General features: G+C 43.8%; 1 protein-coding gene across 1 annotated transcript in view; it reads right to left on the bottom strand.

Moving 5' to 3' along the window:
• Window positions 1-741: 741 nt before the first annotated feature.
• elp4 (elongator acetyltransferase complex subunit 4) overlaps window positions 742-27,039 on the bottom strand; it is a 55,036-nt gene continuing 28,738 nt past the window's right edge. Inside the window, exon 10 of the mRNA XM_070961387.1 lies at window positions 742-2,860. Within this exon, the coding sequence (XP_070817488.1) occupies window positions 2,732-2,860 (129 nt within the window). The 3' untranslated portion in view covers window positions 742-2,731. The remainder of the gene's footprint in view (window positions 2,861-27,039) is intronic.

Genomic DNA, 27,039 nt, shown 5'->3' on the forward strand with positions numbered 1-27,039 from the left:
GAACTTGTAACTTTTTTTCTTCTTTTTTTAAAAAGAAAACTCTGACCTGGAAATCTGAACCTGAATTTGCGCAGCAGCAGAACAGAAGCTCACATTGTCCTGTTTAGTGTCAGCAGTCAAACTGTATGCTCTGTGCCCTTTAAAGTGAACATGAAATGACATTTCCCTCATCACTGTAAATACACTAAATGGCAGTGCAGCTTTGTGAGTTTGGAAACTGTATTAGACAGATATGGTAGCATCATTACTTCATCTTTAGCACATGTTTGAATACAGGTCTGTTGTGTTATTGACAGAAAATATCATGTGGTAAATATGCATCATCCCATAATATGTTACTTCAATAGTGCTGCAATGTGACGGCCATTCAATAGCAGACCTCAGAAAAAGCGTAGAGTAGGAAAACAGCTATGGCTATAAAAGTGTATTCTCTAGGCTCAGTCCCATTTGCTAACGGCTAAGTGAAGCTTTCAAGAAGCAGCTCCGTGCCATTAGTGAGGGTTTGTCTTACATGTTACTGCTGCAGATTTCATTAAGATAAAATGTTTAGAATTTAACAAACAAAAAAAAAAAAAAAGGGAAATACCTTACATGTAATATTGGCATTTTGCTTCATGATATGTAATAATAAATATGATCAAGATTAGAGATCAATAAAGTATCACTGATTTTGATTCTGATTCTAACAAATACTAAGAAGGAAGCTGACAGAAAAAATCCAAAACACAAGACAACAATTATGTGTAAGTACGGGGGGAGGGGGTGAGGGCATCTGAAAAGCCACATGTGATGATTTATTTAAAAAAAATCCCACTGAACAGCAATGACTGACTGTGACGTTCCAGTTATTGGGTTATTATATTCAAAAGCTCAGATGAATTGACCTGAATTGCTTATTCATATTCATTACAGAAGCATGTGAGGCTAATCATGACACAGCATTGTCTAACCGTGTACAATCAACTTTATCTGAGGGCAGAACACAGACAAATCCACGGTCAATCACAAGAGGTCATATTCTAAATGTTCATTTTAAAAGAAAAACAAGCAGAGGCACATGTATAATATATGGAAACTGAATGTGCATAAAGGACCCTCGGTGGGATGTGACTACTGAGACTAGCATCAATTCACTACATTCTGAATGCACCTGCACATAAGAGCCCTCATTCTTTATGACGTGCACAGAAGAAACTGACATCATAACATTTTGTTGAAGGTTTTTAACTTAAAAAATAATCCACTCTCTGAACAGACCACAAAATGTGGATCAGGCCCGCAGTGACACAGAGACATGGCCAGTGTAGAAAACAGACATCCCAGAAGCATGGCAACATAAACATCAGCCAAAATGAATTTATTGCATTTTAATCTACCTTAAAAGCGTACCCTGAATATGTCAGCTCTTTGACAACAATAATTTGGAAAACAGTTTTTATCATGACAACACAAGCTTTCATTCACCTGTATAAGTGACCTGTGTATGTCATCTCTCTCTCACACAGCCGGTATAAGAGCACTCCATTCATGCATGAACCTGTCAGGTAACACTATCCTCTCCCAACACGTGCTGCAGATGGTTACCAATACTGCCAGTTTTCACAGGCAAAAATATTCAAACTGGCATCAGCAGCAGACTGAGGAAAACAAAAATGAAACATTTAATTTTTCATGTTGTTTTCTCTCTGTTTCTCCATGTCACCATTTGACCTAATTTGTTCTTTTGGGCTTGTCATGGCAAAGCAGCTCATCCAGCAAACATGCCTGATGAGGTGTGAAGCCTGCACCCAAATCCAGCTCTCCTACCCTCTGCCCACATTCCTGCTCAGCTCTCCAGCTCACTGGAGGTAGACGTCACTCACCGGCACAGTCTCAGGGTCAGATGGAGGCATCCCTTATTTGAACCTGAAACCAGTGAGGCAGACCAGAGATCAGTCATTCATGACACACTTTCACAGGTAGTCCACTTCCCGTGCAGAGCTGCTATTGGGATGCAATAAAGTAAAAACTGAATTAAGAGCGTATGTTGTGTACTGTGTATTTATTTTCCTTTATTTAGCTATACAAAAGCCCATTTCATTGCATTATCCAAGAAAACAAACTACTGTACACGGTGGAGCTAGGCCAGAGTGGCTACATGTTCTGCAAAGAAGGCCTGGAGCTTAGGAGAATGCTGTTAAATTATTGAATGTTTGAGAGGACTGAGGGTCTGTGCAGACTAAAAGAACATTTCATGATTACACTTTATTTGTGATGAAAATCCCCAGAGGCACAGAAAAACAAAAAGCAAGCAAAATGTACCAGATCTTAGATCATACCTCCATTTCAGATTTTAATTTGGTTCGGTCAGTCGTAACATTTCAAAATACCACAAGGCTCAAAATTTTTGCGACTTACAGTGAAAAAAAAAAAAAAGCAAACTGTGGTTAGAAAAACTCGGTCAATAACACAAATTAAATGAATTTGACAGCTTTGGATGTGCAAATATCACATATAGGGGTGTGTATGTAAAAAAGGGCATAAAGGGTGAAATGTGTCCGTTATGAGATGAGGTGCTGTGGATGTTTAGATCTTCACCCCCGGCTGGGACAGTTGGCAGGTGGTAATGGCTGGCAGGGTTATTGTGCTTGACATTACGTGGGCGAGGGAACAACCTGGTCACCGTGGTAAAGAGGGCAACGCTGCTGCAGCGTTCCAGGTGTTGGTTGCCCGTGGCGACTGTGTAGGAGCTCTAGAAGTCCAGGTGTTTGTTGCCGGAAGTGCCAGAGCCACAGGCTGAAGCCACCACTGTCGCTCCTGCCAGCTCCCCCCTGCTCACACGACTCACCGTCTCAGACAAGTCTGGAGGCAAATGCAGTCTCTACAGAAATCAGAGAGAGAGGGAGAGCGGCAGCGTATTAGATCAGCTCGTATGGACAAAAAAGAAAAGCACTACAGTGGATCAGCATACAGTAGATGGTACACTTCAGTGATGTTTATTCACAGAGAGCCATGTTGGGTTGAAATTGCATTAGATGCTTCAGCACTCCTCTCAACCCTGGCAGCGTGGAGTAAACCTGCTAGCGTGCTGCTAAATGCTTCAGAGAGCTTTAGGTCTGTTACAGCTCACAGGGAATATGTGTGTGTGTGTGTGTGTGTGTGTGTGTGTGTGTGTGTGTGTGTGTGTGTGTGTGTGTGTGTGTGTGTGTGTGTGTGTGTGTGTGTGTGTGTGTGTGTGAGGAAGGTGTGTTTTCAGAAGTTGTGCATGGGACAAAACAGCATGCATTTATGAGCTGAGGTAAGTAAAAGCGTGCGTTCACACACAAATGTGCATGTGAAATCTGGATGTATTTGCACTTTGTGTTGATTTACTGTGTTTGAAACACAGATGATTATGTTCAGCTGATACCAGAGTCATTAGAATCAAGTCTTTTAGCTGTTTCATAATAAAGCTCATCTATGGAGCAGCCCTGTGCCAACTCAAAGCACAAAGAGGTTAATGAGGGGCCACTCATGTAAAGCCCCCTAACACCAAAACGCTTACTGCTAGAAAGCTTAAGAGGGGCTACGCTGCTCTGCTCTCTCCACAAGGCGCAAGAAAGGCGGCCAATGGCGCTCCATGCACAAAGTGTTGAAGTGGTGCTCAGCGTGAGAGGAGGTGAAGTATCTCCAGAGTCAAGTGTGCTCCCGATAATGGTGTTGAGTAGCTTGTTGCTCAAGTGTCTATCGAGCACGTTAAATCAGAATACAGGCATCCCGAGCACAAGAGAAGCTAAACCCTGTAATTTGCCCCTGAAAGAATCTGCCATGACATCTGAAACCCACTGGTCAACCCACCCCACCCTACCCCACCCCACCCCAGCCCAGCCTTCTAAACCTTCCCTGCCTGCTACATCCTCACACCCTCCAGCCATGCAGCTTGAGGAGAGCCCTTCCACTCCCACAGATACTTATCTTTTTCTTAATGACTAGGCGTTTGGGTACAGGGTTTAACAGCATTATTACTAAGAGATAATTCAGGACTACACAACAATCTCTACCCCTCAAGGGCAGACTACTTCCTCCCTTTGCTTAATACTGTTTATGTAGGAACACTGAAACACCTGAGTCTGAACTGGAAAATGTTTGTACATCGCTGATGGTGGCGTCTGATATGAAGCGTTGAGCTCCTGCTACTGTGGCTGACAGGTTGGAGGGGCATTATGCTCAAGTGGACTCTTTTCTGTTGAACACACTGCCTTTGTGTGCTGCTTGTCAGGTGAGGAGAGGAAACAAGAGGAGTAGCCCTCATGCAGCCCTGCAGATTATCTGGGACAGGTGAGCGCGGAGACATTGTGAAGGAACAGCAATTTAATGTAAGGTGGTAAAGGTAAGGTTACAAAGGACTTTTGGAGGCATGGCTGGAAGATTCCCACTGGGAGAGAAGACGAGATTCATAATGAGCATGAACTAAGACGAATGATCATGTTGTTAGAAACACGCAATAAGTTTATTAAACTTCTCTCTGTCTTTCTCTGACTCCCTCTCTCGCTCTCTTTCACACTCACACTCACACACACACACCCACATCCATGCAAACTCATACATTGGCCTTGAGGGGGCCTCCAGAAGCTCTGCTCTGCTTCCACCCCTGCCAAACCTCACCTGTGTAACCTTTCGTGTCTTCAGCTCACTCGAGTGTGATTGAAAAAGAAAAACAATGCATTGATCAAGCCTGGACTCAGTCCTGCTTAGCGCACTGCAGCGGAAACACGGTAGAGAGAAGGGTGGGAGAAAAATCAATCACATATACATCATCCTCAGTGGGTGAGTAAAAAAAAAAAAAACATCACACTGCTGTCTGGCTGTCACGCACCCACGGGCCTGGCTACACCGTGTCTGTTTGGCTCTGGGCTCTGCGAACCCACAGAGCATGTGCAGAGCGAAGGTCAAAGCAATCCAGAAGTGCAGCTCAGCTCCTATAACCTTTGAGTTCAGGGGCAGATGAGAACAATCAATGGTAACATCAAAGTTGGAGGGAGGAGCAGACAAAACCAATCGATCGGTTTGACACACACCGAGGGAAAAGACAGCCTGCTAACAGTCAACAACCATCCTGCACATCAGTGACAGCCAATACTGGAGCTATTACTGGTTATCAGGACGATAAAAACTTCCTGTATATTCAGTTACAGTCCAAATAAACTCATTTCAAATCACTGCCATTGCAAATTAACTCGATGAGGATAACCCAAGTAAAACATTTTAATTCATTTTCATCCTGATTTTGAAATTTAGACACAAATAGGATGTAAGTGCAGTGCACTTATTTTAGCAGTGATAGGCCAACTGCGGAGCCGCCATGAACATTTGCATTGACACCCAATGAATGGAGGTCAGTGGAAGACTTAGACGGACATAACCAGGGAGGCTCTGAGTCTGCTTCCCTGCGACCTGCACACTCCATGATGTAAACAAGGACATCCGGAAAACCCTCAGAGGCATAGTGGGGTGTATGTGTGTGTGAAGTCTTTCTCTGCTGCCTGGCAACCTTCACGAGGGTGGAGAAAGAAAAAAAAAATGGGGGGGGGGGGTTGTTGGATGGGAGTGGACGGCGGGAAAATAGACCATTGGTTGTGGTAGACTGGGGGGGTGAAAATGGATGTGTGCCACAATGTTAGTGTATGTGTGTGCAAGTGTGTGTTAGAGTTGTGATGTCAGTGTTCCCTCCCTGGTGGCGGGCAGGGGTAAAGGTCTGTGGTTCAGCTCCGCTCCACAGCCAGAGGGGCTGGGGCCATGCTGGCAACAGGGTGAGGGGTGACAAAGCTCCAAACGAGCGCTAAGCACTTGAAATGAGCCCTCGGGGCCGGCCCACAGACTAGCTTTGCCTAAGAGGGTTACTAATATCACCCCACAATGGACAATTCCCTTCGGCTTACTAAACACCCCAAAGACCCGGTTCTTGAGGAATATGGCGTTTCATGCTGCCTACAATTCACCATTCACAATCTCCACATACAGCAGTGGCGTTTAGTAGATATCACATCAGTGCTTCATGGCTGAGAAAGGACACGAAAGGACAGCTTTTAAGGTTTCTTGTTATGTTTTGGTTGCATTACAATGTTATGTAAGCATGTAATATTCCAAGATTCACATGGACAAACTTCTCCAAGTGGAGCTTAAACAGGACCTGCTCACACAAAGCAGCACCATCAAAAGCATTCCACTGGTGGTAACGGCTTGCTAATGACTGGAGTATTAGGTGCTAATTTAACGAGTCATTTCTTCTATAGGGTTTTAGCCACACTTTCAAATGGCCCGTGTCACTGTACAGCTTAGAACTACGGGAAACCCAACACCTTGTTGGAACACATGACGACTGGTCTGGCTGTTCCAATAAGATTAGCCGATGCTGGAACACGCTCATGGAAATGACAGGATATTTACCGTAAACACCTACTTAACACAGTCATTGTTGTAATTAGGTCATCATATCATAAGCTCTATTAAGTCAGTGAAATGAGAGAAACTCAACATTGTATCACTTAGATGAAATAGAAGAAATGACGACTAATGTGCATATGCTGTCATGCATGAATAAGAAATCCCAGTTACTGTAACACTAATTATAATTAATTAGCATCATTATAACCTGCTGATATATCTTTAAAAATATAGTTTGAATGGATTTATATACCACTAATCCAATATTCATGGACAGTAGTCACATTAGAGGTGATACCTTTTGCCAATTCTGTTTCCCTGAGCTGCAGTGCAGCCACTGTAAACTAATGTGGACGTCTGTCCATGACACCAGGTCAATGTCCTCCATTTGCAGTCCCATTTCTACAACCAGCCAAGGGTCAAAATGGTAGCAGAATGAAATTGGTAGAAATTTCCCAGACTTGCCGGTCTATCCAGTCACTAAACCAAGCTAATTCACCTCCCAGTGCCATAATCCCTCATGCCTCTAAAGTTACACTGCATTGTGTGGGAAATCATTTGCTGGACCTAAAGGAATGGGTGGTAACTTCAGCACACCAAAACCCACATAATGAGGTGATGTGCTTTTCTATTGGAGAAGCAAACTATCATCACATTTTCGCTGTAAATTTCAGAGAACGCTTCCTCTACCTCGCCAGAAAAAATGCAGAAACAACGCAGCATAAATCCCATCACTCTGGTAATTCTAGCCCACCTGCACCTAACAAAAGCAGAGAAGAAGCTCTTCCTTCCTTTTTTTTACGGAAACAAAGAGTGCAACACGATCCCTGACCTTGCCCTCAGAATAACCTGTTTATTAGGGAAGTTTTATCCCTCAGACTTTGCCAATTTTAGAGAAACTCTTTGTTGTTTGAATCATCTTCCTCATTGTTATTCCTTATTATACAAATAAATGTCATTGCATGCATTTGCAGCATTCACTATTAGTATCTTGCAATGTTGATAAAAACAGAATGTAAACTTACTAAACCAATTCAGCATTAGCTGAATTCATCAAGTGCAAAAATTAAAAATGTACATTGCATGCAAGGATGGGTCCATTTTCCAACTCTACACTGCGCTGCTGACATGCATGCTGTATCAGGATTGATGTTTTGTAATTAGGAGTGGCATAAAAGGAGTATAAGAGAGATGGGAGGAGAAAGAAACAAATGCTAACTACACTTAAGCTCTTCTCAAGTTTCTTTTTGGTAATTGGGTGATGGTCACCTGCTCCCCTTGTCACCTGCTGCCTGATCCAGGATAATCTGAGAGGCAGGCATACAGACATTCAGGCGGACTGACAGATAGACAGATACAGACACAGGCTCCTCATCTCTTCTGCTTCATGGCTAATGCATCTGACAGAGTAGGCAGCAGGCAGGCAGAAGGATGAGTAAGCATTTTGAGTGTAATTATATTCCCAAACACTGGAAGAATGGGAAGGGACTAATAACTGACTGAATTTCATTAAAAGTGAGCATGTCCAAACAGGAAATTGATTAGCTGACAATATTTCAAGGTTTTTTAATACCTAATGGAATGCTTATTCCTGTTCTCTTGAATAACTAGCTCCTCACTTACCCTTCACGCTCCACGGACTGATGCAAAACAGCATTTGATAGTATCTGTCACGTTACTAAACATGACATGCATGGGAATCAGTTAGCTCCGCGATGCTTCTGAATAACCAAATGGACAAACGAGGGCCAAAGTGTAACTGTGCTGTAACACAACAACTTGACTTGTTATCTCCGTCGTCATCATCTTCAACTGAACCCTCCTCTGGGGGCCCCTGCTCGAGCCTGTCAAAAGCTTTGACAGCGGAAGCAGCGTGGGGCCATTTTGCCTCTTTTCAGTTCAGTTTTGTTTCTCTTTGGAGGGCAGTGTTGGTATGGACTGTGGGCGTTGTAGGGTGAGGGCACATTGACCCTTGTGGTGGTGGGTAGTAAAACGGGGGGGGGTTAGTTGGTGTTATGGACTTGGGCACAGCCAGAGAGTGCTGGTCCGCCCCTGGAGTGACATGGGTGCCTGGGGAGAAAGGGAGAGGAATATAGGGCGTAGAGTACAAACATGTCTAAGTGCTGCCTTCACTACCGATAGGCCCATAGCAAAGAGCGTGGCTGCATGGGTTATGACAGCATATCTAGGGGACCTCTTGTGCCCTCCAACCCTGAAACACACATTTTACTCCTCAAAGCATGACTATGATATAAACGTCCTCAGGTTAAAACACCACTGACACTTTTGGTAAAAGCTAAGCTTTCTAGCGCTGTATTGATGCCCTGCTATAATAATCACACTTGATTAAAAAAAGACTATAGCTTAACCTACTATTCAACTGTCTATAGGTAATGTAACCCATTGTTTCACCATAATCATATTTTTAGGCCACTTTGAGGGTTTATATTCTTATTAAAATAAATACAAATACTTGGACAACATAATTTTGAAGGAACAGTTTGACATTTTGGGAAATACGCTTATTCTCTTACTTACAGAGAGTTCAAGTCCATTTGACATGCATCCTTTGAATATGAAGCTGAATAAGCAGTCAGTTAGCTTATTTTAGCATAAAGACCGGAAACAGCTCATCTGGCTCTGTCTAAATTACAGAAATAAGCTTCCTACTAACCTTTCAAGCTGACTAATGAACACTTCAATATCTCATTAATATCAGTAACGTGCTCCCTTACTGCATGCAAAAGCTGAAGTGTGAATAAAGAAGTTGTGGTTTATTATTTTTTTTTGTGCAGTGCTATTTCTTGGCTGGGAGAAGTGACTTCCTCGAGTTCACTGGGAGAAAGCTAGAAAGATCTAAAGCAAATATGCGTACTTCCAAAAATGCTGAAATATTCCTTTAAGATCACTGTCCTAACTGGCTCTGTCACTGCTTTAGTCACTAAAAGATAAAAGCTAGAGCATTACCAAGGATAATTTGTCATATATTATTCATTCTTTCTTCTGTGTTGCACTCAGTCTACAAGTGCATACACCCATGTACAAAAACAAACAGACACACACTGCCACTTGCCTATGCATGTGTCACACAGAGGTATTTACAACATGAGCGCACAAAGCCGGCAAGTACAACCAGAGTTTCGTGAACCCAACCTTCCCTCCGACAGACAGCCCTATCTCTCCCTGGATGCTTGCGCTGTGATGGAGTTCACGCAGTTTACAGGCATAACATTTGGCAAAGCAAAGGTCGTCTGGAGGTTACTGTGTCAGCCTGGGTAAGTGGCTGACCCTTTGGGAGGGGTGGGTGCGACCACTCTTACAGAGGAATAGTCTGCTGTTGTGCTAGCCAAAAAATACAGCACATCAGAGCTGGAAATACAAGAACAGAAAACAGAAGATGAAAACATATTGTTTTTATATATATATTTCCAGTATCAGGGTGGTGATGTTAAAGCTCCCACGTCAAGTTTGTGAACCTCCTCTCCGACCGACCACCTTCTTACTTGTACTTGTCCTGCGCTGAGTTTTATGACACTGTAAGGCACAAGAGCCATAAAGAGGGAAGCAGCAGAAAAAACACATTGTTTTCTACTGGCACAGTGCCAAAATGAGCAGCGCAAAACAGCATATACACCCATCAGCCACAGCACTAAAACCACCTGCTGAATTGTGTCGGTCCCCTTCATGGCATCAAAAAGGCTCTGACCCAACGAGGCATGGACGTGGCACCTCTCGGGGTGTCATTTGGTGTCTAGTATCAGGATGTTGGCAGAAGATCCTTTGGGTCCTGTGGGTTGCGGTGGGGCCTCTGTGGATCGAGCTTGTTCTGGCGCATCCTGTGGATGCTATATAAGATTAGGATCTGTAGAGTTTGGAGGCCGGGTCAACGCCTTGGGCTCTTTGTCGTGTTCCTCAAGCCATTCCTGGGCAGTTCTTGTGCCGTTGCAGGGAGTATTGTCCTGCTGTGGGAGGCCGCTGCCTTTGGGGAATACCATTGACATTAGGGGGTGTGCATGGTCTACAACAATGTTTGGGTGGGTGGTATGTGTCAAAGTAACATCCACATGAATGCAAGGACCCAAGGTTTCCCAGCAGAACAGTGAAACAAGATGATCAATGCTATTCAACTCACCTGTCAGGGGTTTAATGTTGTGGCTGACTGGTGTATATTATCCTCTGTTTACACCCCAGTAAATCAGACTGACCATAGCATAGAGGAGAGGTACGGCTGTGTTTAAGCATCACTGGGAAATTCTTTTCACTGGGAACTGCCGGTACAGGATCACATACTCAAGTTCACCAGCTTAAAAGCTTCGGGAACTATGAAAGTACTTATACGGATCACACAGAAGACTTGGGAATGATTATGTACCTGGATTCCTTCATGTACTTCACCTCTCTGCAAGAAGGAGCAAAGTAAAAAGAAATACTGACAGACAAGTTGAAGAAAAAAGATGTATTCACAGTTTCCCTGTAACTCGAGACAGGAAGAGAAGATTAATGAGGAAGAAACTTCACCTTCATGTCTGACTGAAGTGAATCAGACAGTTAATGAACAATGTGGAAGCATGTGATGTCAACCTGTTGGGAGTATACCTAAGAAAGGTGCATGCATCTGTATGTGCACATCTTAACTATCTATGACACCACTGTATTAGATAATATGCTGATATGTTTCTTATGCTTTTGATGTCTTTGTGGTTGTATGTATGCGTGAGAGTGTGTATATGTTTGCATGCATCCATGTCTGTTAGTCTGCCCGGATGAATAAAGGGGGGTGGGTATAATCCATCACCAGTTGATAGTCCTCACAAAAAAGGAGCCCTTTTTGCTGAGAGGACAGCCCTTGTGTGGACAAAGACCACCATACTGGGGACTTCATAGGACCCAGCTGAAAAGGTGTTGCCCAGAGTAACCCCATTCACATTAACAGGCATGCTGGCCAAAGCCAGTCATTACTGCTGACTTGGACCAGCCGGGCCACACATAGACCAGCCTAGAGCCTCTAAGGCCATTCACTCCACATCAGCCCACAGGCAAACAGCCTGAACTCTGCCACTGGGGAGCATCTAGAATTGTTACCATTCTATTGGACTGTCTGTCTTGGGAGCTTCAATATATGCAGCCTTTGAGTAAATTTAGAAAAAGCATGAATGTACAGTTTTAAAGGGCGAGGTTTCAGTCTTGCCTATTCATTCAAATGTGGATGCAGCAATTTGAAAAAAAAATATTGAGAATTTATATGGCAATATAAAAACTATTTAATGAAACAGCTCAATCTGAGTCTTAAACTAAAACAGCTGGTTCAATATGATATCTTGGGTAATGAACAGTAGCAGCTTTGCAACGTCTCTTAGACTTTTAGACATTTAGTAAGATGCAACACAAAGGAACTGCTACAGAATAACTAGTTGCAACAACTAAGCCAAGAAGCAATTAGCGGTGTTACTGCTGAAAATGTCTTCTAGGAAAAAAATGTTCTCAACAACATAGAAGAGAAAGGAAATGAGTTTGTTTCAGAACAGGCCAAATACAAAATTGTTAGGACATTAGAAGGCTTTAGATATGGCAACGTGAAAGTTCACTCATTGCCCCTCTACCACTGCTGTTTGCCGCACTCTGAAACATTCTCCTAATCTACTGAACTCCTGATGACACTCTGGACAACCAAGATCTGACTGATCACTCTGATGCAAACTTGCAGTACAACAGAGAAAATATGCATGGAGGAAGAGTCGCACCAGCAGAGACTAAACACGAAACAGAAATGCTGAAACGGCTAAACATGTTGCATGAAAATCTAAAATCTGAGCTGAATATCATTCATTCAAAAACATAAATTACATTCCTGTAGCTATTAAACACATTATGCATTGCATCCTCTGACACACGGACACACTTCAGTCTCCCACCCCCTCCTTCTCTCTTCTCCTATTCGCCCTCCACCCCCAACCCCACCTCCACCTCTGCTTTCCTCTCTAGTCCACTCCCTGTGGGCAGGTGGTTGTGTAAATTTAGCCACAGCTAGGTGAGGTGCTTCCTGGGTAGACTGTTGGCAAAGCCACCTTTAGGGTGTTCAAGATGTCAGAGGGAATGAGACATCACCTCGGCTGCCCTGTCAAAAAATTCACCACCTTCCATTTCCCCCATAACCTCTAGGTCCTAGAAGCACTGTGGGTGATGGGGAATGCTTGTTTTGTGTTTTCTAATATTGCCTGAAACACATCAACCATTACCTTACCTAGAGCGCTGGCTGAGTGTTAATTGTGAAGCATTACTAAAGCCATTAAAACAGTGAGCCAGGGCCTGGGGAGAATGCATGCTGGAGTTAAAAATCAGGGAGACAGTGCTAAATACATGCCATACCCTCTCTGCAAATGACCCTTATAAGAGGTGGTACTGCAGAGAACGGCTGGATTTTAAAAGAGAGACAAGAAACAGAACATAATATGGAAAGTCTTTTAACTCAAAGAAAAGAGTGCGTACTGCTGTACGTACAAAATACAAAATATTCCCTCCATTAAAGGCTTGTTACAACAGGACTAAGAATTTCCTGTTCATCACAAACATGATATTTATATATACATATGTTATGTTACAGGGGTTGGACAGGGGAAGTGACAGCCTTTGAAAGTGTACTTTGCACCATGCCATAAAATTATGAGAAGAAGCAGCTCTGGTGGGACAGCAGAGTGAGAAGCTGAGAGAAAAGTAATGAATCAGCTCAACAGGAAAGAGTGTCCATATGGACTTTAGCTTCTCAAAGTGGAACGTTATATACGGTCTTGAGAAAGATGATTTTAAATCAGATGATAACAAACAAGCACAGAAACTGTCCAGGGGTTTTGCTCAGGTTGTAGGTCTATCTAATATAAAGCAGTGTTAACTTTTAAATGAGGACCACATTATGAGACAGATGTTAACTTCTACTACTGCTGCTACTGTAGGAATATATTTATCAAGGTACAAAGAACAAAGTACAACAAATAGTTGTGATTTCGGATTACAATGAAGTAAAATAAGAAGATTTTTTTTGCTATACTGTTACAATCCAAATCCCAAAAATTACATAGACCTCCAAAGGTCTGAAGATGTGGATTCGGAAATAGAGGAATATAAAGCTTTAGTATGAACTGTTGTGTCTGCAGGTGGCATGCTGCAGTAGCAGGTGGGTTAGAGAGGTCGCTATCAATCAAACTTAAGATGACATTCTTTTCCTAATTTCACAAAATTGCATATGAAAAGAGCAGAATTGCTGAATTTCAGTCCAAAACTCACTCTAAACTTTTGCTCAAATTTTCTGTAATTACTGATGATTCATTTTGTGGCAGAGTTTCTGGAAACTTGTCAGGAGAAACCGTTTTAAAAGACAAGTGAAAGCCCTTCTGTGGTTAGAGCAGTTGGGTTTATTTGTCAAAAACCTTTGATCACAAAACCACAAAAGCTCGAGGAGACTAATGAGTAAGAATATTAGTTTGACAGTGTGTAATTAGTGTGCAATTATGTTCTATGAAGTATAGTCTAAAATAAAAAGTAAGGGTAAGTACAGAGATGGCTACAGAGAGCTGTTGAGTTGAAAAGAATAACAAAATTGAAAAGCGTTCCAAATGTGACGATCAGCTTCTTCATTCTCCCCGATGTCGAGTTAGGCGTTTTGCTGGGAAATGGGCGGCCTGCCAGATTGGGGCCAAGTCAGAGTTGTCAGGGGATTACAGTTCTGCCTTGCTCACCGCAGGGGGTGCGGAGTGGGCCTCAATTACCCTGGAGCGGCGTGTTTGATTTGGCCCGGCACTTTTGGGGACAGACCAAAAGCTGAATAATGCACCATTAGCAACTCAAAATCCTGCCCTAAAATGAGTCCACTTATGCATCACATACAGTAATTGTGTGTCTCTCAAAGGCTGGCAGGTCTACACCAATTACCCTGATAACAACAAAACAATCTATGCATAATATTATCTGCCGAACACCTGTGGGCAGCCTCAAACATCCAAGCTTCCCGGTTTAAAACTTCTACATCTCATTCAAGGTCGGTCACCAACACGCTGCAGTTAAATGAAGTGTCAACTTTAGAGCACTGAAACACGGAAATGCAACATTGCTCCAAGATAATAATGAAAAAAGTGTGATGCTGGAACTGTTTATGTTTATATCTACAAATATGGGAGATAGCACAGAGGGAGAGAGAGCGTGAGGGGGGAGAGAGAGAGAGAGACAGAGAGAGAGAGAGAGTGGGAGATCCCCCTACACTGGCTACAGTTGGAGCTGTGCAATTGAATTTCACAGGATATGAGGCAGCAAATGGCATGTAAAGGCTGAAGCGTCAGACGGTTGCTGCCACACGGGCCAGACAGATAAGGGAGGTGTAAGTGAAATCATTAGGTAACTCTGCAGGACATCAGGGGCAGTTTGAGGTTGGCAAGAGGCTATGAGAGTCAGAGGTCCTCCTTGAGCTCAATTGAACACCCACTCAGCCTGATATACATGCACTTACAAACACGCAGGGGAAATCACTTATACAAACACAAGCCGCAAGACAGACAAGGACCCAAGACAGGCCTTCAACCAAGGGCTGTTTTCTCCCACCCACAAATACATGCACATTAACACACACAAGGATATGTACTCATGCACGCGCGCACACACACACACACACACACACACACACACACACACACACACACACACACACACACACACACACACACACACACACACACACACACACACACACAGACACACACACACACACACACACACACACACACACACACACACACACACACACACCACTTCAAACTACAGACGCCTCATTGAGGTATCAGCCCGAGTGATTGTGTTTGTCCACCTGGGTATGAAAGAGCCATTCTGGCCTGGGTGGAGGAAGACAGCAGTGTGGTACAGCTCAAGCCGGAGCCCAGCTAGGCTACGTCTGTCTCAGGCTCTCAGGGAGGGGAGCAGCCAAGTGTGGATGCACCTCATTACCTCACTCATCCACACACCAATTACCCCTAAATAAATACACCCAGCCCACAGGCAGCAACAATGACATCCAGCCTGAAAGGGAAGAAAGGACGCCGTTCAGAAAGCATTTGCACGCACAGAAAAGTGCTGTTGGATAATGACGGAAAAAAAAGTACAGAGAAAAGAAGCAAAAAGAAGAACATGCAGGGGGCTCCAAGTCTTTTAAAGAGCTCAAAGAACGAGATGGAGAAAGAGAAAGAATGAAACAAACACCGAGCAAGCAGAGTGAAGTGATTCAGAAAATGATAATTTCTTGCTAAATTTCACCCAACACATCCGCAAATGATTGTTGTGGCGGAGGAGGGGCAAAGTTTAATTGTTTTAATGCATGCAGCCATGAGATAGCTCCGCGGCGGACTAAAATGGTGATTACTGTAGCGTTGACACATATTTGCATGTAAGACGGACCGCTTGGGGTAACGGTAACAGCAGTGTGTCCGAAAGCCAAAGGACATTGGCTGAAAAGACACCGGACTGGCAGCCAAAGAACTCCATCTCAAGAAAGTTTGACAAAATATGGCAGGTGGCACGCAATGTGACAAGAAACGCTCTGAAGAAATACACTTTCAGGCCGGCCAATACGTGAGAAAACATTTTAAGCTGTTAACGGCGAAAAGTCTCTGTTGCTGGAGTGAGAAGGTGAGCGAAGGATGCAGAAAAGGTGTGTGGCAGAGAAAAGAAGACAGATGTGTTTTCAGGGAGGGGGGGGTGAGTACGAACCAGGAGAGGAAGCCAAGAGTTTCTTCATGCCCCCCCTCCCCATTCTCTCTCCAACCTCCCTCCATGTGGGATCCTTCTGCATGAGTGACTCTGTCATACCTGGGGGACAAAATGGTCTCTCTCTCTCTCTTCCTCTGTCTGTCTCTCACCCAGTTCCTGCCTACCTTTCCACTCGTATGTCTGCTGTGACGGCGGCGAGCCAAGCCTGGTTAGTCATGTGGTATGGGTTGCAAAAGAGGACTAAGGAAGTAACTGAAAGGCTGCATACAATGTTATCATTATTAATAATGTCTTTAAAAGCCTCAAATGAATAAAAATCCTTAATATATAAAACTCTAAATCTCAATCATGGCGCAACTTGTACAGTGAGAGAGCCACTTCTGGCAACAGAAGTCAAAAGAGATGATTCACTTCCTCTGCTGTCAGGTGAGGGGTGGAACTGTAAGTCACTGAGGGTGTGTGTATTGGGGGGGCATCAGCATGTAATGCCTGATAGGCTCCTCTACAGTCACCAGGATGCACGAGCACATCCCAAACTTGAAAAAAGCCCACATGACCAGAGTCGACCGGTTCACCTGACCAGAGGCAGATTCCTGATTAACAGACACAACGGCTGGGAACGTGTCACTTTTCCAAGCTGTTGATTCGATGTAATAAACAGACGGTGATGGATGGAGTGGAAGTGAAAGGAGCAGGTTTATTAGGATTCCTTCCTGATAGCGGGCCGATTGAGGGAGGGCACGCCGCATAGGTCTGGTGCCACAGGTGGGTGGAGTAGCGTCGACATGCTGTGGCAGCATAGTCGGGATTCCTGGTGTACAGCTCAAGCCCTCAGCTGGAATCAGACTGCATGGGAATCCCACGTTCTGTCACATAACAACACAACAGATAAGGTCTGTGAAGACCTATTGGCCTTTCACTAACTGCTGTGTCTTTGACACAGGTTCAGCCAGAGCGGCCTGCAGCTGAACCTAAAAATAGAAGGGTCCCGTCACCCTTTCTCCCTTCTTCTTCGCTGCTAGACGTGGCCTGGAGGTTCCTCGTGGGAGCTCCGGTGTTTTTAATTTCCTGCACACTACAACACCTACACATGCTTGTCAAACCCTGCAGCACCCTTCACACACACTGATATACTGTAAACACATCACATTGTCTTTAAGATTTATGCGTATTGTTTTTATTTGATTAAGGTCTGCTGGCACACCCGAATACAAACACACATTTCAATGCATCAGCACTAACGCTTTCTCAGAAAGCGTGTGAAAACTGGTACAAATGCCTGGTTAACTGCAGCGTCTGAGCTTCCAAAGGCTTGCGTGACCTGTGAGAATTCACACACTACCTGTGCCTGAGAGGAATGTACAGGAAATATGCATGATCCTCCAGTACACACCCAGAAATGCTTGATGATCTGCACAATCCACAAACATACAAAAAGGAAATCGTCCTACTTTTGTTTGTATTCATCAAAACATGTCCAGTGGGCAGGATCTGGCACGCCAGTCAGTTCTGGATTTGATGAACATTTGACAAAGGGGAATGATTTTATCCACTCGTGATGAACTCACAGTGTCTGTGGTTGGTAAACATCAACACTCACTCACTGAGGGAAGCTCCTGTTAAACATTATGAAGCCTTAATATTTTGAACACATTTCATGTCCTTGCTTCAATGTTTAGCCCGTGACATCTTACCACGACTTACAGTAATGCACATATCACTTCTGTGATTCTTAGAAACCTGTATTTCCCTACAGCACTTTCCTATGTGTCTGTAACTGTCCATGAAATGCAACATCATAAGTCAATGCACTCAGTCTGAACGGTCACATCACAAGCTGTATAAGTTTTGCTATACATGTGACTTTTACATCACTGCAGTGCAAGACGAATCCTAATTCTTCATGGGTAGCCTAATGATAGTGATATAATAATTTTTGAGCCTTTTCTGCTGTTTTGGGATGATAGTGACAGTGACTGAAGAGAGATAGAAAAGGCAAGGGAAGAGAGAGGGGATGAAGAGCATTAAAGGGTTCAGGCTGGAATCGAACCTGGGTCCCATCATAGGACATCTTTGAAGTCTTTGCTCTCTTCTACTTCCTTATTTGCTTACTTCTGTATGAGCATGCCAGGTGTGACGTTTTCTTATTGTTCTTTTGCACATGCTGATGAGTTCAGGAGCATGACCTGTTCAGACAGGTATCAGTAAAGCTTGTTGTGTGAAAATGGGATTAGTGGCCTGTCTGAGATTTTAAGTGTTTAAACTGACAGGATGCATATAAATAAACACTTCCTACACAAATACTAATATCTTACTTTTTTCTTCTCCCAGTTAGTAAGAGAAATGTTTAGAACTGTTAAATGGAAACACACAAGAAAAGTAACTTTCAAGGCTGAGTCAGATGTACTACATATCAGTTTTATCATCATTAACAGACATTGTAAACGTATGTCATCCGTCTATACATCCACTCAAGAAAAGCCCTCTGAACAGACAGGCACACCATGACATAATTTAGACAAGGCTAACATTTGATTTTGTATGGTGTCAGTTTAAAAAAGAGCAGGTCTCAATTTGCCACATCACAGTGTAAATCCCAGTTACATGGGCCATATACGTTGGCAAACACATTTACTTCATCTGCCAAATCCCTAAATTAACACCTTTTTGGTGAGAAAGCTCAATTTGGAACCCATCACACCAACACCACAGCTGGCATTCAAGGGTAAAATTAATTACTTCAGATACATGTGCTTCCTCTCAGAGTGGCAGACTTATTTGCATTGAGGAACATTCAGCAGAAGTAATCGATGCACACACAAAATACGGCCACCCAATGACCCCGGCCCCGTCTCAAAGTCCCTCCCCGTCCCCAAAGCTCTGACGGCTCAGCCATGCATGGAGGAACAAACACAGGTAGCGAGAGCAAATCAGACTGCAACAAAACACAGAAACATGAATGGGAAGCATTACAATGACGGGTTGGATGCAGGACAATGGGCTCGACATTAAACAAACGGCAAATCCCAGGATGGGCTGCAGGAGAATGATACAGATTACAGGCACCTACTCCCTGCCTGGGGAACAGGGGAGAGGGAGAAAAAAGGACACAATATTGCAATCTGACAGCTGACGTCTTCATATAAATGTATGAATTTACATTCCAATTAGAGGAAATTTACATCTTAATCACAGAGAGCAGTGTGTCGGTCCCTCGGTTAGTGTGTTGCTACGGTAATGAGGTGGGATGCTGCTGTGCTCTCTCATCCAGACAGTGATCTGTCAGCAGACGACGCCTCCCTGTTATGAGGGAGCTGCACCCTTAAATGCAACTGCCGCCACAATCCAGTAATATCCGTTGAAATCTGTCTTAAATACCAACAAGGTGTGAGCCGCCACCCGAGGATAATATGCCAAATACGGAGTTTGAAAAACATCAAACATATCTTAAATACAGTGCACTGAACCAGGAGTGTCTTTAACTGTCACTCAAGTGACAAGCTTTCAGTACTCTATGGCATTCCATTTCTAATTTCCATACTAATAATGGGTATATTATCCTTAATGGTTTGACTTTGTTTTATGGCATTTGAAATGGATGGTGAAGCCGTCTGTGGAATAACTCAAACGTATCATGTCATCAGATCACATGCTGCTCTGGTGCTGTCAAAAGCAAAGGGAACGTGTGAGATGGAGGGACTGCGAATGCATCATCAATATCGCTCTGGTCATCGTTTGCATCAATGTAACTCGTAGCGTCCAAGCTCACCCTCAGGGAGAGCACACAATGAGGCGGTCAGAGGGCGTGTGTCTGCTTGTGGGGTGAGAAGAAAGGCAGACAAGTGCAGATAGCTGAGAGGAAACAGTAAAAGCCTGCTGAAAGAAGAACTTCCAGTTCAAGTTTGTAAAGTCTTTTTGAGGACGCTTCTTGCGGTTTAGTTCAATTAGAAGACAAGTGCTGCTGGTTTTCGAGGTTTTGGAAGTGAAACCACACAGACAAGCCTGAGGCCAGGGCAGGGTCCTTTCATAAGCTCCCAACTTATAGAGAATATAAGTCACAATGGCCTACTCATATCAATTTTAATGAGTCCAGAAAAGGCAGGATTTAATGAAAACTGAAACTTTGCTGAAACAACTTCCATCCAGTGAAATCATTTACTTGAAGAGCAGCACTGATTGCTGACAATGCAATCAGGGGGAGCAGATTAGCTACCACCACATAGCAGAGCACATAAATCAGTTTAACACAGTCCTTTGCCATCTTCACGCTTGACTTTAATACAGGGATGTGTGAACAAAAAATTGGAGGTAAATGAGGCATGGCTTCTTTATCACCTACCTCGTAGCCAATCAGGCCTCTTCCGTCAGAGACACTGCTCTAATGGCTGATATCTATGGAAGCAGCCTATTACTGGATACTGCCTGTAATTAAGACAAGTCAGATTACACCAGGCCAGTGCCTCCTCTCTGATATGTAGGCTGCCATTAAGGGCCAGAAGTGGTGATGCACTTGTACACCGCATTAAGAAAAGATAGAGGGCTAACGTGGCGAGAAAAAAAAGGAAAGGCTCAGAAAAACGTTGCGTGTCCAACGTAGGTGCCGAATGTGTCCCCAAACATCATATGGGGTGATATGTGGGGCGTGGCTGGGATTCCACTTTAGCCTGCAGGGGGTTTGGAGAGGATGCCGGGAAGTTGCACACACCCCCTTTGGCACTTATCTCGCATATTCTAACATAAGTTGATTCCCACAGCGGTGCTGCTGTGTCTCTGCACTTCTGTTCGAGCATCCAAATAAGACTGTCTATTCTTTCTTTTTGTTGTTGCTGTTGTTGTTGGGGCGTGGGGTCAGCAATTGATTGAGTTTAGATTGAATGCTGGCCATGATTACAACATCTTAAAACAGGCACCAGCTTATAAGATGTCAAGTTGACTTTGTGTCTGGTAGCAAATGAGGTGAAAAGGCTGAATGTGAAGGCTGTTAAGTTGGGATGAGGGCTCTGAATGTAGAGAGAGCAACACTCTTAAAAAGCTCACTATGATTAAAAAAAGAGGACGAGAGGGAGGGAGCCTCTGACAAAAGAAAGGGTGAGAGGGGGAGCAAGTGAGTTTGAGATGGGAAAGCACTTCTTTCTGTACACAGAGTGACCTTGCTAACACTCTGCCTACTCTAATATTCACCACTACACATGCTTTTGTGCGCTATTCCTCGCCCATCTAAGCACGCAAACCCTCCTCTCAATACACACACTACTCATTATACAATTTCACTAGCCGGTTATCCAAGTCTTGCACACGCATTAAGCACTCATGCAAAGATTCAAAGACACACACGTACACACAAACACCAAGATGCGTTATCTATTGAGGGGTGCGAGAAATTCACTGTACTGATTTAATTATAATTTTGCGCATTACATCTCCCGTCTCCTTGCAAGACTTCTGTTGATGCAGAAAGCTCAAACGATGACTGCTGAAACTCAGAGTGTTTTTAAGGATGTGCATCAAAGGAGGCTATTAACTTTTCATGTCCTATGAGATGTATCTGGAGAGGGACATTCAGTGGGATATTTTCTCTTGTTGAGGTAAGCAGGTTATTTCTGATATGAGTGAACGAAGTCGCTCAATAAGTGAAAATTTATTGCAACAGAGACATAAAATATTCCCATCGTAACTTTGAGCGCACAAACAATACAGAATTTCTTCAAACTTTTTGAACTTAGCAGTTAAGCTGCCGTGTGTCTCAAATAAAGCGATGACGCAATGTTTAAGAGACTTAAACCAAAAATAATGCTGCAACATTGCAAAGGCATGTAAGGATACAGGATTAAATGCATGGTGAGCGCAGGCACACACATACGCACCCATATGCATGCACGCACACACACATGCACTTTCAGAGTGGGTGGTGAAGCAGGCATACATGACATCCCCACATAAACAGTCTGTGTAAGTGAGCATACAACATCAGGCCATCAGATCACTTCCCTCTCCAAACATGAAGCCTTTAATAGATGTGAAACTCTGGGCCCTGGATCTTTTCACACCACTGAGTCGCAACTCACACAGAAGAACAGGAAGCAGAGGATGACAGAGCAAAATAAATAAATAAATACAAATAAAACAATGAAACAGACTCCACACCAGGTAAATATTGTCATGATTAGGGGATGAAGATGAAATATTCCAGGTTTGATTTGAGCCACGCAAATCTTTCTCGACTTGACGTAAAATATACTTGTCTGAGGGAAAAAAAAAAGATTCATAAGAATCCTCAGACTAACATATGGAGTAACCTTTGTGGCCTTCCGGGACTTGGTGGCGGTGGTGGTGGGGTTATATGGGGGGGTCTAACGCTCCGAGGACCGAAGGCACGCTAGGGAGAGGTGAGCTGTCACCCCCCATTACGATCACTGCCTGAGCTCAGAAAGGGGGAGGGGTAGGAGGAGAGCAGGCAAAAAAAAAGAAAAAATACTGGTTCCTCGCTAACCGCCATCTAGAGCCATCCCCGGGCCTCAGAACCCTCAGTCTACAACTGCCTCCTGGGAAACACTTGCACGCAAGTCCTCCTCATCCCCAGCTAGCAGTGGGGCATAATGTGTGTGCGGGGGTAAAGGGAGGGGTTTCTGAGTGTGCAGTCGGGCTGTGTAAGCAGAATGTATGGATTTGGTGCAACAAAAGGACAACTGTGTATGTTGTCTTGCTTGCTTCAGACTGAGAGAGAGAGAGAGAGAGAGAGAGAGAGAGAGAGAGAGAGAGCGAGCGAGAGAGAGAGAGAGAGAGAGCATCTCAAGGTTAAAATGAGGGAAAAGAAAAGGTGAGTGGTATTTCAGGGGCTCAGTGGGATAAGACTCCGATTAGAAAGGCCTTTGATAATCAATAGGGGTGCAATTTGTATATTCAAAAAGTCTTTCAAAATTCTGTACAGGATGGTCGAGAAAAATACTACTGAGCACAGCAGAGGCATGAAACGTTTTAGCTAATGCTAAAGCTAATAAAGCTATGATGCAAAATGTGGTGCAATATTATATGGCGGTGGATAAGACGCTTGCCTCAGATTTGACCTTTCGCTGCCTTTTGTGTGAGTTTGGGTGAGCACTGCTTAGGTGCATTCTGTTCCCCAGATCCCACTCCTAACACCCCTGTCACTCATCATCACTCATCATTGTTAGGGACAAAAGGAAAGTTTGGTTAAGCCACACACTGGAGTATTCTCCCACCCAGGGCCTCCCCCCACCTTCACACATTCACGTATGTGTGTTAGGTAGCACACACAAACACACACGCACACACAGACAAATGCACAAAGAAAATTGTTCTATTTTTGCTGCATAAAGACAAAACCACTGACTGACACATGCACCCTGATTCATGGATGGGGTCACACAATTTTTGATAAGGCGCCATCACCTTGCCCTCTAACTTGCCTTTTGAAGTGCAGGCTTGTCCTTCGAATGGCCCTCTGCGTAATTAAAGTCTATTCAGCGCTCTATATGTGTCCTAACTATCCTCCATCATGTGGCCAGGCCTTTCAATAGCCACCTGTGAACTCTGAAGGACAGGGACACTTGCCCTCATAAAATTCATGAGCGCTGCTACATTCAGCAGCTCACTCAATGGCCAACACCACTTTAAACAACTCTGTGTTGACTATTGGGTGAATCCTTCTTAAATACAACCATATTCACAGTAGCAGGGGTTAATTAGCTCCCATGAGTAGCTGAAACAAATGCCTTTATGGTGAGCTTGGAGATAAAGAGAAAGAGAGAGGATCCAGAGACGCAATTTGTCAAGTAAGGGCTCATTGAGGGATAGCTGACAGAGGAAAAGACTAACCGTCGAACTGATCTGGCATCTGAGCCTACTTTTCTCTGACTCCTCACAAAAAGAACATCTACTCAGGAGGACAGGCTTTTTGAGGACAGTGGTCTCACGTTGTAGTGAAAGCAGAAAAAAACAAGCTTTTAAGAAATGTTGAGATTTGATTGTCAACCTTGACAGACATGACTGAGTGCTTTCCTACAGCAGTATTGCTGAGGACAACTTTCTGTTGCTTCCAACTGTGTGATCACAAATTTGGTATGTCAATACAGCCAATCACACACTGCAAGCGCTGTTGATGATGAATCTTTGTGCATCTGATTTCATCTGGGTTTTACCTTCCTTAAACACAGTACAGTCTCTGGTCATAACTATCTAAACAGGTTTTTGCCCATTTCACTGCACTCTTTGCCAAATGTTACCTCCCAAACTACTGAAGAGGAAGAAGAAGAGACTTAAGAAAACCATTTTAGAAAACAAACCTTTTGTAAAACAATCTGAACATTTGTGTGGGCAGCATCCCATTTGACACACTCTCTGTGTTTTCAAGTGTGACCACATTGTAGGCAGCAAAACATACATAAACACTAAGCAGACACACTGAAAAATACATACACACACTCCTCCTCCTGACCCCCCCAGGACACTGAGCGGTGAGAGTGTGGGAAAGTTATTTTTAGGACCCAAGCAGAGAGCCTTCCTGAGTTTGATGCTCCTGCTCCGGATCAACATTCCACCTTTGAACCACTCCGACCATGGAGCTGTTTGTGCCCATGATGGCAATTTTAACTTTGTCTGTGGACCCACAGCAGCGAGGGGACTGTTTCATTTTGGCTGCTTCAGACTTAAACTTGGTTTAGAATTACACCAAAACAAAACAGGCCAACCTCTGCCTTTTGCCACTATGAAGCCAAATCTCAATATCAATGCTGACTTTGTTTCAGTGCAATTTCAGAGTGGACACTGTTTAGAGCACTTGAGATTTCAAACTTTCAAATACCAATGTGTAGCTTTTGAAAAAGTGCAAATGCAGATATATTCATTTTCGCTGCCGTTTATGACCTTAAATTTACACAACCAAGGATCAAAAGAAACTCATGAATTATGTTTGACTGTGAGGAAAAGCAGCAGAGGTTTTGCACAGGATTTTTGGTGAACAAATTTAGCAGTCTTTCAAACAGTTTTAAGACTTGCACAAAAGTATATAGACCTAAGGCAAAATTAGACACTTTTTTCTCAAGCCTAGGAGATAACAATAAAATAATTCAGAGGCCAAAGATACAGTGAAGACCCAGTTTATAAGCACCAGGGGGCCTATGGTTCCCCAGTCACTACCATTATGCTAATGGTGGGTCCTTTCTGAACGCACTTACACATACACCATAGCACCACAAAACCCCATGGATGTAGGGTGGCATGTAAGTTACAGCCTCTTCCCCCTCCTCTGTCTAATGGGAGCTGAAGACAACTGGGGCTACTTTAATCAGGTCTGAGTCCAATGTAGCCAGTCTAGTCTGATGGGGGCTGAGTGGTGCATGGACTATGTTAAGGGTTCACTGCTCACTGACGAAACAGCTTCACTTCCAGGGCGAGTTCAGGCAGACCACGCTCTTACTCAGTCTGGCAGGAGGAGCACATATGCCCTGTTTTGTTTTCCTTTAATACTGCATGTTTGCAAGAAACGTTTCGGCATTGTGTTGATATAGTATAGAGGGCAGCACATTTGGCAAAATCCCAGACTACAGCAAACAACTGCTACTTCTTTTTCTCCCGGGTGTTCTACAAAAAAAACTCCAACTCTTTTTGGACTGTTTTAGCCGGTGTCCTTCATGATTTCTGAACCTTGACCTCATCAGGACAAGCACATCCTCTGTGCTTACACTTCAAACCTGATCAGCAGGCCACAGCAGGGTGCCAAATTTGCACTTCCAGCCACAAAACTCAGTGGCCTCTTCCTGAGATCTGGCATACGTGAAGTAGGTTAGGTTTTCCAATCAAGAGATTTAACAAAGTCAGCAAACAAACCCAAAAAAAAACATGCACACGTTTGCACTCCGCCCCACACGTACCCAAGAATCAGCATGGGGACCTTACGGGCTGGGCCTTTTCAAACACACATGCACATTTGCAGAATAGATAAAATGGCTGTTAAATAATAGATGCAAATCTGATGTATGTTGTGAATATTGTTCGGCTGAGGGGTCTGATCGCGTGCCACAGGCTGGCCTGCGCCGGGCTCTCTCCCTCTCTCTTTCTCAAACACGCACAAACCATAAGCACACCTCATTCCAAAATGCGACAGAGGCTGGTGTGCACCAAGGGAGGAAGTATAAATTATTCAACTGGAATATTATTCCAAAGGTCTATTCCCATCTGATCGTGATTCCCAAGGCATGTAGGAATCGCAGGCAGATGTATGGAGAGTGTGAGGATTTTTTGCATGCTACTAATAGGTTCAGGACATCCAATAAGACCATTGTTTGTATTTAGTTACCTCTCAGTCTGTGAGTGGTCATTGTGATGCACTAATGGAAGTAAATATTAAATGACCCACTTCAGTTCTTTCTCCATATGAGTTCTTTTCAACATTATTTGAGACATGGGGAGGCAGATATACGACCAGGCATGGAATACAAACAAACATATAAACAAATACACAAACAGGCCCTCGGGACTTGGTCTCTGTCTAACTCATTCTTCATTCCAGAATTCTTTCTTTCCCTCCCTTTTTATTTCTCTCTCAATAAGACTGTTTGGTGCCTCTGAGGAAAAGCCCTCATTTTAATTAGACCTGACCTGAGAATCACTTAACTGCTCCTCTCCGCTTATGCCTCCCCCCTCCTCTCCAAGCCATCGCTCTGTTCCTCACATAGGTCCATTAACACCCTTCCCTCGGCACCCACAGGCTTCAACAGGGGGCAGACACAGGCGTTGTCTTAAAGACGTTTTGAGGACATGCCAAGAAACATTAACCTACTACACACACCTCCCTCGGACTCTTTCAGTTTGGCTTCCTCTTCTCCTTAAGTCTTCTTCTACTCAGCACCATCATCATCATCATCTTCATCTTCT

The sequence above is a fragment of the Chaetodon trifascialis genome, chromosome 1, assembly GCF_039877785.1.
Source record: "Chaetodon trifascialis isolate fChaTrf1 chromosome 1, fChaTrf1.hap1, whole genome shotgun sequence".
Classification (NCBI taxonomy): domain Eukaryota; kingdom Metazoa; phylum Chordata; class Actinopteri; order Chaetodontiformes; family Chaetodontidae; genus Chaetodon; species Chaetodon trifascialis.